This window comes from Symphodus melops (assembly GCF_947650265.1).
Source record: "Symphodus melops genome assembly, chromosome: 18".
NCBI lineage: Eukaryota > Metazoa > Chordata > Actinopteri > Labriformes > Labridae > Symphodus > Symphodus melops.
Genome location: NC_136708.1, coordinates 14,525,852 through 14,539,374, shown reverse-complemented (window position 1 = coordinate 14,539,374; position 13,523 = coordinate 14,525,852). Strand labels below are relative to the sequence as shown.

The window sequence follows — 13,523 nt, the reverse complement described above, 5'->3', positions numbered from 1 at the left end:
AAAAGGCACAGGTAAAAATCATGCACTCGCACACCTAGATTGTTGAAACGCAAAAACAGCTAATAGACACACACGCTACACACAGGTAAGAGGGCAGGAGAAGAAGCTGACCTTTGACCGCATGTCTCCCAACAGCTGACAGCATTAAACAGAGGTAGAACCAGGGGTTAGTTTACAAGCACACATACACACACAGTTCAGGTGAGCTAACTGGAATGTTCAACACTTGAAATGTGTGTATTTTTTTCTTTTTAAAAAAAGGTGGTTTGTATAGTATGTCTGTTTTTTATACCAGCGCGTCTGCGAGAGCCTCCTCTACGTCTGAGCCTGTGTTGAGGACCCTCATGGCGCTGACCGAGGAAGAAAGACGACTGGACTGACTGATGCCATAACCTGATCCTGTGAAGCACCGGAAAGACGAAAAGGAGAGCTTAAGACGGAGAAGTCAAAGGTTTGATTCCAAACTACTGCAGGACTTGCTCCTCTCACTCGTTCCACGATGATCCACCATCCATTCCCTCTGACATCTACCCGCCCCCAATCATTCACAACAACATTTCCCATGAGTCAACACTGTAAGTTGATGCAATGACTTGTTAAAATGATATTGCAGGCGTCACTGGGGGAGAAAGAAAGATTGAACACAGGTAACATGTCGGTGTCCCTGCGGAGAAGAGGCGGAGCTAAAGAAAAACAATGGGGTGAAAAAAATGTCAAAATGGTCGTCAACTGGCAACAACTGAACGGGCGGAAACATGCAATTCCACGGGAGGATCCTTGAGCTCAATGGGAAAGACAAAACACGGAGGCGGATGGACATTAAAAGAAACGACAACTTAAAGAGAAGATGCTTGGCACTAAAGACGAGAAAAAAACAAAAAACAAAGCAACAAAAAATTAAGGCTAGGTGGGTGGGTGAACAGAGAACATTGATGTACTCAGCCTTCACCTGCAGCCCCAAAGGTATCAGGTGCGTGGAGAGCTCCAGTGGAGCGAGAGTAGCTTCGTGTCGCTGCAACCAAGATTAAAAAACACATATACAGAGTTTAACACCCACACACAAACACACACACAGACACACACAAGACAAACACACACGACCACTTATACAAGTTGAAAAGGTTCTAAGATAGAAAGAAAGACTGAAAAGAATGCAAGTGAGGTTTTCCTTCTGCTTATCACCCTCAGCTTTTAACACGTTGAGATTCTCTTTGGTTTGGAGTTCACCTCGTGTTTAAATAAAAATGTTTCTCTTTTGATCCCTCCTGCTTTACTTTGCACTACTGCTACTCACCCAGGGGCGTGAAGGAGCGTACGGGGCTGGTGTCCCGGCTGCTCTCCCTGCTGGCCTCTCTGCTGCAGCCCTGACTCATACTGGGCCGAGGGATACGACTGCCCCGAGCTAACCACACGCAGGGGCGAGGGGAGCGGGGGAGGGAGGGAGGGAGGGAGGGAGGAGATAAGGGAAGAAAAAGTGGTAATAAGGGCACAAAGACAGAGAAGGAGGACAAACGTGAGCAGTGACAAAGAAGAGAGGAGTAAAGACAGATAAGAAGAAAGAGGCGACGAAGTGACAGACGGCAGAGTAAGAATGTGAGCACAGGTCGACTGGCCCTGAAGGAGCATCTCAATAGGTTCAAGTCCCCTCAGACTGAGATGAACTGATAGTTAGACTGCACGTGAATTAATCAAGAGACAAAGTTGAAATCTGTACTCATCTATTCCCTTCAATCCAAACCCCTGATGCCCAAAAAACCAAAAAAAACGTCAAGTGCTTTTGCTCAAATTTCTCAATAAACAGGGCGCCGGATGGCCTAGCGGTATTGTTCGGTGTCCCATGTACGGAGGCATTATTCCTCATTGCAGCAGCCGTGGGTTTCGAGTCAAAGCTCAGTCTGTAGGAAGCGTAGGCTATCCAAAAAAAAAAGAAAAAGGAAGAGTATCGTAAATTGGGCCTATTGCTTTAAAAAACAAATGCTGCACTTCCAAATTGTTTGGTTTTTTTTTCTGTCCGAAGACGACGATGTTTCAGCTGAGATGAGATGCACCGTTAAGAGGCACAGTTTCATGGACACTCAAACCCAGCTGATCCTCCTCATAGTCACACACAGGAAGAAAGAAAAGAACAGGAAGTGATTTGACATGAATTTAAGGGGGAGGGATGGGGGGGAGGGGAAAGGTGGGGGAGTTCTGCCATTATAGATCCAGCAGCAAAGCAATCAACCGAACTGTTCATTGCTCTGTTCATCAGCTTCAGCAACGTACACCCAGCCAATCAGGGTTAACCACAGCCTAACACAGTCCTGAGGAAGCTTTTGCTGATCCTGCTAAGATTTGCATTCGCCAGCCACTACCAACACATTAGTACAAAGAGGGAGGAGGTGGGTTTATAATTCATTGGAATCAGAGGAACCCATGAGCAAAAACATCACAGCCATTACAAGTCAGAGAGAGGTTAGAGAGGTGGGCTCAAACGGGCGGAGGTCATCAGCTACAGCACCATTCAAGGGTTGGGAGACGGAGGAGAGATTGTGACATTTCTAGGAATAGGAGGAGTGATTTTACAATCAGCATGAGAAGAGACGGAGAGAGAGAGAGAGAGAGAGAGAGAGAGAGAGAGAGAGAGAGAGAGAGAGAGAGAGGGGTAAGTGGCAGGATGGTCCGGTCGAGGTCAGAGCCTTACCTCCTCTGTTTGCTCCGTTGTAGATAGAGCTAATGCTGGAGGGAGCTTGAGGACAGAAGCATCAGAGGCAGGAAGAGTAGAAGAAAAGGAAGGAGACAAATGTTGAGATAAAAGTCGAACAAACAAGTGCACGATTTCACACACAGACAACTTTGAAGGATATAGACACAGACACATAATAAACAAAAGGGTTTGCTCACCAACAGACAGGCGCGTCGGGGAAGAGTCTCTGGAGCATCCCTGGCTGCGGGGGATGCGACTGCGTCTGTGTCCGTCACTGCCGGCCCCTGCCAGCACCCGGTGGGCCCCCGAGCTCAAGGTGCTCAGGGCCGTACTTGTCAGCACCCGGCCGGGAGAGCCACTCCGACTTCCAGCTTTAAAAAGAGGGAGAGAGAAAAGTCAGATCATTTCTCCGGCAACAAGAGGCCTTAAACAGTGAAAACTACGGTATGAACAAATCTCACTCGGACGTGAGGAAGAGATGATGACTAGTGTTGTAGACGCACACAGAACAAAGACAGGTGCAACTGTCCTTCTCTTAGTGGCACTACTTTCTAAACACTTTACACACATGACCAAAGACAGAACATAAAAGGAAACTTTGTTTGATGACGAGGAGTCTGACTTGATACATCTAAACTCATCGCTCGGTTTGAATTACGCACACGCTCTGCACAAAAATGTTTCCAGAAAACATACTGCTAAACAAGTTCCATTCATAAAATCGAGATAAATGGAATAAAATGAATTTCGTCAAACATTTCGACAGCTGTTAAAACAAATCTGTTTCCAGCCAATGACATCCTGTCTCCACGAGGTGACGCGTTCTACAGGAACTCTCCCTTTCACGATCGATCCGAAAGGCGAGCGGCGGAGCTGCTTGCTCTGCGGTTCTGAACATGAAGGGTGGCAAGGAGGAAACAAACTACGGGGCTCAGCACATGAAGCCGACCACACACTCTCTCTCACTCGCTCGTCCTCTCTTATTGACAAATAAACACTCGACTGAAGCAGCATACACAAAGTAAGCACAGGGGAAGTCTGTATTTGGAGATCTGTACTAAAACTAAAAACAACTAAATGACAGGGGAAAAAGGCCGACAGGGACTGTTCTGATATTTTAGACAACCTCCACAGCAATTCAAATAAGCATAATGAATTCTGACTTATATTTGTCTCACTTTCTTTTTTCTAAAAGACGATTTGGAACGACCTAACCTTATGTTTTTTATCTCAAGACAATTAAAAACACGTACCCTTCCTCTCTCTCCTTTTGTTGTCCTTATGCGTCTACAAATCTACAAACTACGTAAAGATTGTTGACTTTTAAAAAAATATTATTTTTTTTCTAGCAGTCACAAAATAAGTCATCTTCTCTCTTTCTGCTCAACCCTGACACACAGCAGAGTGCAAAAAACACAAAACTCCCAATGCGAGCAGTGTGTCGAGCATGATCATAGAGCAGCCATGTAAACAGCTTCGTGATCACAAATCTCAGCATGCCTCAGCCAGAGCGGGAGAAGCCTCGAGTGACCTTTCTAGGTGCACGTGAAGGATCGGGGAAGTCACAGCAACAGAGGGGGGAAAAAAAAAAGAAAGTAAAGATACAGAGAGCGGGTAAAAAGAAGTAGCGTTGTAATCTTACCACCGACAGGGGTAGCAGACTGAGATCCTGAGCCATTAGGCCCATTGGTTGGAAAGAAGGGGGGAAGCAGAGGCGAGGGGTAAGGAACAGCAGATTAAACCAGATAGAATTATGAGTGTTAGCCAGAAAGAAAGAAAGAAAAAAAAACTCAATCTTAAAAAAAAAAGAAAAGAAAAAAAGAAGGCCATGGGGGTCAGAACACAGAGTTTGATGGCAGCACATCCTGCTGTGCAATATCAAGTATGAAGGAAACACTGAAGCACTTTGAGAACACGAATCCATTTATTAAACAGGGGAACTGAAATATGAGGCTTGAACAAACACGCACACTTAACCAAGCTGCAGATGAAAGCCCGGGAAAAGCAGTGCATGTTGGGAAAGGCTGGCATATGTATGAAGCAAAGCCTGGTTCACAATGAAGGTCAAATTTAAAAAAAAAAAAAGGTTCAAAGTAAATATGCTTAAAAATATTCACACACTCCACCTCACACACACACACACAGATCTTTCTGAGCCTCTGTTTAGCTGCCATGTCCTCGGTCTCAGTCAGTGTTATTTCAAGGTTTGGTCTTTTGAACTCTTTATCAGACGATCTACATGTTTTAATCTTTTGGCTGAATGTCCGGATCCGTCTGTGTGTCCTCTCTTTACTGGTGTTTTGCACTGGAGTCATCCCCGCTGTGAGCAGCAATAATTCTTGCAAAGCAAATGATCTACCGATTGTGTTGCAAAAAGCAGCGAGCGCTTTGGCTTGTGTTCTTTACGTTTAGTGTTTTAAATACGCTAAATGACAGCCAGAGCCAGGCTAGAGCTGCGTGAATCCACTGCTCAGCAAAAAACCATCCCGTCAGTGATGGGGCACAGCATGCAGAGAGCACACGCACACACACACTCCTCTTTACGTGAAAACACCTTGATCAGAATGAGAGCAGTAGCAGGTGGGCCACTATTTTCCCCACTGTTGAACACAGATAGACAACACTCTGACTCTGACAAACAAACAGAATACCTGGCGTGCAATCGGATTCGTCGGAACCTGAAGGCACAAAAACATTTACATGGAGCTTATCGTCACCGTGAAGGCAACAGGAAATCAGACTCCATAAAACGAGCCTGAAAACACTACAAACAGACCAGTAGATAGTCACACAGCGTTCTGTTTGAAGTGTAAGTTTATACCTTCAATGTTTTCAGTCACGTTTTTTAAGCTAGGCTTTTGTATGTGATAAGAGTAGGGTACTTACGCTGCGACTGGGAGACCATCTTGGTGCGGCTGCGTCCTCGTGAGTCCACCTGGCTGGAGACGCTGCCGGCGGTGGACAGGGGCTGCTTGGTGCGTACACGTCCTGCGTGTATCAGAGGGGACAATCAATAAAGGCATAGCTGAACTCCCTCGGCTAACGAAACTAACCACAAAAAAAAAAAAAAAGCCCGATGAAGCAGAGAAACTACGAAAGCACTCCAGCTGTGGACAGCTGCTACGGCTGAAAGCTTCTGATCTCACGACAGAACCTGAACTACGAGCGCAGATGAAGCCAGACGCAAACACAGATGAAAACGAGGATACCTGGGTGGATTTGGAAGTAGCAAGTTACAGTAAGTAAAAAAAAAAAAAAAAAAAAAGGTCATGATCCAACAAATGATTGTTATCGAAAATCATTCACCGTCACCATCATTAGCTGTTGTGTTGCATCATCCAATCAACTGACTTTTGGTTATTCTGTTTGTTATGTAATTCTGTTCAGATTCATCATACGCAGCGCTCACACAACAATCAAAGATGATGACATGACCCATCTTTGATTGAAGATGGCATACTAAGGTTATCTTCTACATTTTAACAAGCTTGAACTCTAGGTGTGAGTTTGGTTCAACTTTATCAACTAGAACATCCCTCACACAGGTCCACACACACATCCACCTAACCATAAGCTTACCATTATCTGACCTGGTCCCTACAGACAGACAAAGAAGGAGCAGGTTGTGAACAACACATTTTACCTGACATATGTAGAATAGCACAAAAAAAAGAGAAAAAAAAAAGATATCCTACATATTCCAATGAGATCTAAAAACGGAACAATGCAGGTTGGCAGATCAGTTCGATATTAAAGACAAGGGTTACGTTTTAGTCAAGCAAAAGATGATCTCAGATGTGTGCGGTAAATAATGTGATTTATGATGTGCCGAGAGGGACGGCGATTTGGAATGAGGGTGGGATGTAATGCGGACAGCAGGGGGAGCTGTGGGCCTCACTCGGCTCAAAAGGAGACGGACACGGACTGGGGATGATGACATGATGGAAGAGGTGGAAGGAAATAAAGAAAAAAAAGCATTGTGTGGGCTTGCAGCTGGTGAAGCAGAGTGAGATGATCTTACCATCCGTTTTATCAGAGGCATCATCTTAAGTAGCAGAGAAGAAGAAGAAGAAGAAGAAGGAGAAGAAGGAGAAGGAGAGAGTGATGGAGGAAATAAAGGGAAGAAACGAAAGGAAACAAAAAGCATAAAGAGTGATACAAAATGAATTTTAAAGTAAAAGATAAAAGGTAAAGGAATTCAAGAAGGGGGGAGGGGGGTGAAAGAGAAATCGAAAGACAAAGAATGATGAAATAATGAGAGGAAATAAAGAGTGTAAGAAACGTGAAAAGACAAAGAGGAGAGAGGAGCACACGTTCTATTAGTTGATCTGTTTTAACAGAGAACCATGCAGAGACCGAGGTCAGCATCGACGGAGACGATATTCATCTACGGATCATGCACACAGAGAATATCTATGAACACATAGACAGGATACACATTAACAGGCAATGAGCAGGCAGCAGGAGGAGAGAGTACAGGAGGGGGGGGAGGAGAAAGGCCAGACCAAGCTCTGGAGTGTGTGATTGTGTCAGCCCGTCCTGATAAATGTGAGCGTTTGTAGATGGTGGCCTCACTTCAGTTTTAGAAGCAATGCTTCTGATCTAATCTGGGAGTTTGGAGTTCCCTGCCTGACTTGCGTCTGATCACATGCTGTCTGACGTCTGATTAGTCATCTAACTCGATTGGCAGGGCCCTTACCCAATGAGGAGTAGGAACCAGGGGGCAGACGACCAGCTCCCCTGGTCTGTCCGACGTGCCGGTGCTTAGCCACAGCTGCTGCGTTAACATCCACGTCACTACGGGAACGCTGCAGGGAGGCTGATGACACCCCACCTTTTGAACCCGTCGGGACTGATGTGACAGGAGGAGGAGGAGGACGAGGAGGAGGAGGAGGGGCGTGTGGAAGAAGGGATGGGAGGTGATGAGGGCATATATACATCACAAACACATGCCAGCACCACACGTAAACAACACAATAATGATACCATACAGAAACAAACAAACAGACCAAACACATATCCACATATGTGTGTGTAGTAACAAAAAAAAAAAAAAAAAGGAACAGATAGTGGCTGCACGGGGACTGGACAGTCAGATGTGAATGAGAATGATGGGAAATGGTTTTGTAGGAGCTGATGTCTGTCATGGTGAGTGTGTGTGTGTTTGTGTGTCTGTCTTCAAAGGAACAGTGAGCAAGAGGATATGGTGTGTGTGTGTGTATGTGTGAGTGAGTGTGTGTGCTTGACTCACCTCGCCCTGGAGCTGCTGACCATTTCGAAGTCAGAGGCCGACTGAGAGAGAGGAGAGAGAGAGAAGTAGGTCATTACACAACAAAACAACAACAACACAGAAAATCATCAAGTATAGACACAAGGCTGAGTTACACATCCTTACACCTGTTCCTGGTTTCTCACTGAATATTCTAACAACTCTATAATGTCCGAGTGAAGAGCAGTGGAACATTTTTTATTCATTCAAATGTTAAAACACATTCAGATGAGTCAATTCTTTTAAAGTCTTTTAATATTTAATGAAAAGTAAAAACTTAAGATAGAAAGCAGCTAATTCATTCCAAAAACGATATACTAAGTATAAGTGCAGCAGACACGACCTGCACCACAGATTTAACTCTATAGATTTCTACACTACAACACACATTTCAACTTGACTTAAATCTTTAACAGCTTTCATTGGTTTAAAATTTGGAGGCCAAATTTGACTCAAAATAATGAGAAACAAAGATACAGAGCAAAAATGAAAGTGGAAAAGTTAGCCAGGACTTCCTGATGACTGCTGAGCAAAAAAGTCAAATTAAACTGAGGAGATCTGTTCTATGTGCAGCCAGGGTATGTTCAGGCCTGCACAGGAACTCCTTCAAAAAAAAAAAAAGGTCTCATAAAACGATTCCTCCCTAAAATAACTTCAATCTTCGAAGAATTAGAAGAGCTCTTAAATTAAGGGTTGAGGGTTTACTTGAGGCTCTCTTGAGAGGATGAGGAGGAGCGGTCGCTCTGGGGAAGCGAGGCCACACTGCCAGAGCTCTTCAGGCAGGACTGAAGGGTCCTCTGGTACGACGACTCCAGGGAGTTGTAGAGAGCGTCAGTCTCCCCTGGGAAGTGGTTCCTCAGACCCCAGTAGGCTCTGACGGAGACAGCAGACGAGTAGAAAAATCGCAACGACGTGGAGAGGTAGAAGAAGAGAGGGAGGGATTCAGAGAGAGAACAAAGGGATGGTGGTAAGATATTGAACGCAACTTGTCTTTCATACAATTAAATTTTCAGGAAACCTGCATGTGTCTTACTTGCGTGCCTCCACTCTGGCCTCCGAGTCTGCATCTCGAATTCCCTTCTTGATGCTCTCAACTAGAACTGCTGTGTGCCTGCAAGCAGAGGATGGAGATGAAAAGGGGGGAATTAAGAACAGGTAAGATAGAGAAATAGCTTCGACAGTAGTGCGCCAGAAGAGTTGTGTTGATCTGAACAATGCTGGAAACCATCCTCACCTCTCTAGAGAGTGGGTCTGCCATTCTTGTAGTAGTAGGTCCAAGAATTCATAACAGCGCCTGAAGGACACGTTTTGTTTTTTTTAATCAGCCTCATTATCACAGAACAGCATCATTATAAGCACGATCTTCAATGTGTTCATTACACCAAGTTGATCTTAACCCACCTTCTAACAGACACAGACTTGGATGTGCAGTTACTGGTGATCAGGGGGATGAGCCTGGGGACGTGTGTGTGCTGCAGAGAGGAAATGAAGTAGAGAGGGAAAAATGTTGATAAGAAAGAAAAAATAAATAAATAAATTCCAATACTCGAAACAATAGCATCATGTTTGACTGATCACATGGATCTCTATGAGGCGGTTTGATGAGTGTATCGGCAGAGCTCACCCTTATAATGATGCGGATGGCCGACACGCCGGAGGAGGCCATGACTTTGGCACAGTTTGGGATGAGGTTGAACAGGACAGGAACGATGGCTTCCGCTCCATGGTCGAATTTATTCCCCAGCACTGTAGAGAGATGGCTGCAAGAACACACACACACACACACACACATTCCAAATTGAGCTGGTATGACTGCAACGCATTGTGCATATACACTAATATGTTCTGTAGAAATCCGAAGCCAGAAGTTTTGCGGTCTATGGTTATAAATACGAACACTTCATTGATCCTGGAATAAAACAAAAACACCTGCAGATGTAGATCAATCCGATTAATCTGAGTTTTATTCAATTAAAATCATAAACGTACTTTACAGTGATTTCAAGAATTTAAAAATGTAGTTTTAATTAATTAGGTGTCAGACTGTAAACTACAACTCAAAGTCTGTCATTGATGGCACAATCTGACTAATCAAAGTCTAACTGTTCCCTGAGCTTGTATAAATCAGGGAGAGCTGAACGCTGCCATGAGGATAGATTTTTTGCTTGTCACTGAAAATCAAGCTAATTTTGGCTGCTCGGTTTTCAAGACGTAAGCATTATTCACACAGTATTTCTTTATTCCGTCACGTGATGGCAGTGTATGTAATCAACACTCACGCCACAGTGACGCAGGCCTCTCGCACAACTTGTGAGCGCAGGTCTTTAGCTGACAGTTTGAAGGCTCCATCCAGTAGCCGTAGATGCTGGTAGAAACAGTCGTAGGTGTTCGCGCCCGCCACCAACAACGAGCGGAATTTCTTGAGCTGCAGATAAAAAAAATAAAAAATAAAAAAGAGAGAGAGAGAGAGAGAGAGAAAATATAGTACATTTAAGATGCCAACAATCTTCTAAACTTGTCTTTGCACTGATTGAAGAAAGGGATTATGTGAAGGTGCATTAACTGACAGCATTCGCTCTCTGGTCCCAGTCGTGTTTGTCATCAGAGCAGATCTCACGGATCTTATTCAGATTGTCCTCAAGATCCCTCGATGAGTAGATCTGCATTGAGCCACAGTGAGACAGCCGAGCAAGCATGTGGAAGAGACAAAAAAAAAAAAAAAAAGTCTTAGTCTCTCAGACAGTCTGAACTTGAAATACTGCACAGTTTTGGTTAGCAGAAGGGATGAATGTGTGCAGTTGTGTGTAGCTGACCTGGACTGTAGGGACATCTGTGAAGGCTTTAATAAAATCTTCTTCATCAATCAACCCCGCACTTTCCTTGGACACTAGAATTAAGAGCAGAGTGGATTATTATACACGTGTAAGTGCATTTAAAACCAGTGGAGTTCAAGCACACTTCCCAAAACATAAAAAAAAACACTATTAAGTCAGTGCTAGCAGCCTGTGTTTCTAATGTACATCCTGGCAGCAGTGCTCTAAAACCTCCTACATCACCTCATCAAAGAAGCAAATAGAAGAGGAGAGAAGAAGACAAAAGAACGAAGAGGCAATTCAGAAGGAGCGGATTATTTAAACCGGTTGTTTTAATACCTGACGATGCCTCAAAGACATGACAAACTCTACCTGGTTTCTAAAGACGTCAGGGAACGTTGTTGAAGGACGTCTGATGTCTGTGAACACTGTCATGTTTAGGGAGAACCATGGTTGCAGTGTCCATCAGCCTTTTAACCGTCCCTTTGTTTAATCCAAGGCTTGATGATATGTTATCACAGTGACCGGATTGGCTGAAATTCATTCATTGCTATGTTGATTTTGACGCTGTCGTCGTTGCAAACATTACCGGTAATTTGTAATCAAACTCTTTATTTGTCACATGAATAGATGGGTGCTGTAGATGTGAGCTATGATCTGTGTTACAACACATTATCACAGGTATCAGTTTACACTTTTTTAAAGCTCTAGGTTTTTTTCTCACAAAGATCAAAATGTGTTTTTCATTGCGAGTCTCGCTGTTGGGTGTTTCCAGTCTGTGGGCATTGTTTTTATGCAAATGGAGACAATAGAGCCTGCCATCGTCTCTATCAGAGAATACAGAATGCACAATATCAGCCTGATGAATTCATATACATGAATACATATACATTTTCAACTGGTTGGCATATAAAACAAGTGACTGGCTCAAGGTTTTTGAAGTACAGTCTCATATTAGAAAAAATCCCCAGCATGCCCTTGACTTCAGCCTTTCACAGCTGCTGTAAAAATCAATGAGCCTGTAATGATCCAAGCGACAAGAGATCACAGCGTTCGCTCTCCACCAAGCAGCGCAAATGTAGCAGAACTGAGACAGACTGCTGGCTAGTAAAACCATCCACCTACACATGTATGTGTATGTGTGTTATTGCAGACACAGATACAGAAGCAGGAAATTGACTCTGGTGTGGTGGTGGGAACAGGGCTTTCTTCTAATAGAGAGAGAGAGAGAGAGAGAGAGAGAGAGAGAGAGAGAGAGAGTGTGTGGGGGGGGGGGGCAATCAATACATGTAAAGACAAAGCAAACATAACATTCAAGCCATCTACAGTAGGAGGATTTGGTGGAGAGGAAGGCGGATATAAACTGAGCAGAGCACAGATAGGAGGATGGTGATAAGAATGAGAGTGTATTAGATTTCTGAAGAGAGAGAGAGAGAGAGAGAGAGAGAGAGAGAGAGAGAGAGAGAGAGAGAGAGAGAGAGAGAGAGAGAGATGAGAGAGAGAGAGAGAGAGAGGAGAGAGAGAGAGAGAGAGGAGAGAGAGAGAGAGAGAGAGAGAGAGAGAGAGAGAGAGAGAGAGAGAGAGTCTGTGCAGTGTCTCTTTTCTTCATTGATGTTTGCTTTCTTTGTCTTGCACAATCACACTCCATTTTGTGGATCACACAACTGTCCTACAGGTCATATAAGATTCTATATGTTCACTGTGCTCGTCTCCATCCATGCAGCAGAGTGAAGAAAGAAGGCCTAATAACCAGGGCTTTAACCAGTCTTCGGCTTTTAAGGCTTATTCGTTTAACCATCATGTAATCCTTGTGCTGACTGGCCAGGGTTTGACATTTAATCGTTAAGCGCACATCCATACTCCAAATACGGAAAATGTAAGCTTAATAAAGTTTAGGAACAGCTAAAACTGAACATTGTTTGTTTTTCTCAAATGTTGATTAAAAAGCCCAACATAAGTTGTCATGGTGTTATTCTGACTGAATGTAACTCCATTCAACAAAGTTCATTGAAGATAAAAAAAAAAGAAGGAAAAAAAAGCCATGAAGGGGCCAGTGTTTGCCAAAGCTGTGTAAAGCAGCAGCACAACGTGTGGGTTGAGGAGAGTGAAGGAGCAAAGTGTTGCACAACTGATCCAGGAGAGCTGTCCACGATGAAAGCTACGCAAGCCTGCAAACGTTTTCTGTGTGTCGTAGGATGTTAACACGTTTGTAATGTGTGATGGATTTTGCCGTACTATTAATGCCAGACACAAAGATGTAGTGGATCACCCTCAGTATTCCAATCTGTCAAAATGACAGAGAGCCTTTAGATTTTTCCATCATCGGTCATAGTGAAAAAAATATTTGGTTCAATTGCCTCTGCTTGGATGTCGAGTGTTTGTGAACTCAAAAGAGTGGAATGATAAGATGTGAATCATTTAAAGTGATGCCTCTCACCATACTTTCTCCATTAAATAACGTCTTTTTCCAAATTTGGAGGGACAAACATTCACATGCATGAACGGTGTGTGTAAATTTACAGTTGATGTTATACCTAGCTTGCCACCGGTGGCGCTGGGCCTGCGTGCAGCAGAGGACTCTGCAGGCTTCTTGGGAACTTTTGGGACCTTGAAGGCAGCCTGGGCCGAGGAGGAGCGATTCCCATCCACGCTGTCATCGTCCTCAAAACTACGATCTGTAGGGAGAGGACAGAGAGAAGACTGTCACCGACTCTGTGGAGAGGAAGGCGTGTCGGCAAAAACGCTTTGCCAGTGT

The 13,523-nt window shown here is 44.1% G+C and overlaps 1 protein-coding gene and 1 long non-coding RNA gene across 4 annotated transcripts in view; one reads left to right on the top strand and one right to left on the bottom strand.

The window, feature by feature from the left end:
* Positions 1–13,523, top strand: part of LOC306839840 — a 102,912-nt gene that overhangs the window by 12,122 nt on the left and 77,267 nt on the right. The window lies entirely within an intron of this gene.
* clasp2 (cytoplasmic linker associated protein 2) overlaps positions 1–13,523 on the bottom strand; it is a 50,148-nt gene that overhangs the window by 11,098 nt on the left and 25,527 nt on the right. For 2 of the 3 annotated variants that reach the window (XM_079368749.1, XM_079368747.1), the window contains exons 8-29: positions 13,303–13,443; positions 10,769–10,842; positions 10,523–10,615; positions 10,235–10,380; positions 9,580–9,715; positions 9,357–9,427; positions 9,190–9,249; positions 8,989–9,066; positions 8,661–8,828; positions 7,938–7,978; positions 7,386–7,538; positions 6,708–6,731; positions 6,266–6,283; positions 5,573–5,674; positions 5,338–5,364; positions 4,329–4,355; positions 2,884–3,057; positions 2,684–2,728; positions 1,295–1,402; positions 950–1,012; positions 293–399; positions 112–135 (exon numbers count right to left, since the gene is read on the bottom strand). In XM_079368749.1, the coding sequence (XP_079224875.1) occupies positions 112–135; positions 293–399; positions 950–1,012; positions 1,295–1,402; positions 2,684–2,728; positions 2,884–3,057; positions 4,329–4,355; positions 5,338–5,364; positions 5,573–5,674; positions 6,266–6,283; positions 6,708–6,731; positions 7,386–7,538; positions 7,938–7,978; positions 8,661–8,828; positions 8,989–9,066; positions 9,190–9,249; positions 9,357–9,427; positions 9,580–9,715; positions 10,235–10,380; positions 10,523–10,615; positions 10,769–10,842; positions 13,303–13,443 (1,880 nt within the window). The remainder of the gene's footprint in view (positions 1–111; positions 136–292; positions 400–949; positions 1,013–1,294; positions 1,403–2,683; positions 2,729–2,883; positions 3,058–4,328; positions 4,356–5,337; positions 5,365–5,572; positions 5,675–6,265; positions 6,284–6,707; positions 6,732–7,385; positions 7,539–7,937; positions 7,979–8,660; positions 8,829–8,988; positions 9,067–9,189; positions 9,250–9,356; positions 9,428–9,579; positions 9,716–10,234; positions 10,381–10,522; positions 10,616–10,768; positions 10,843–13,302; positions 13,444–13,523) is intronic. The other variant, XM_079368748.1, reaches the window with a different exon arrangement.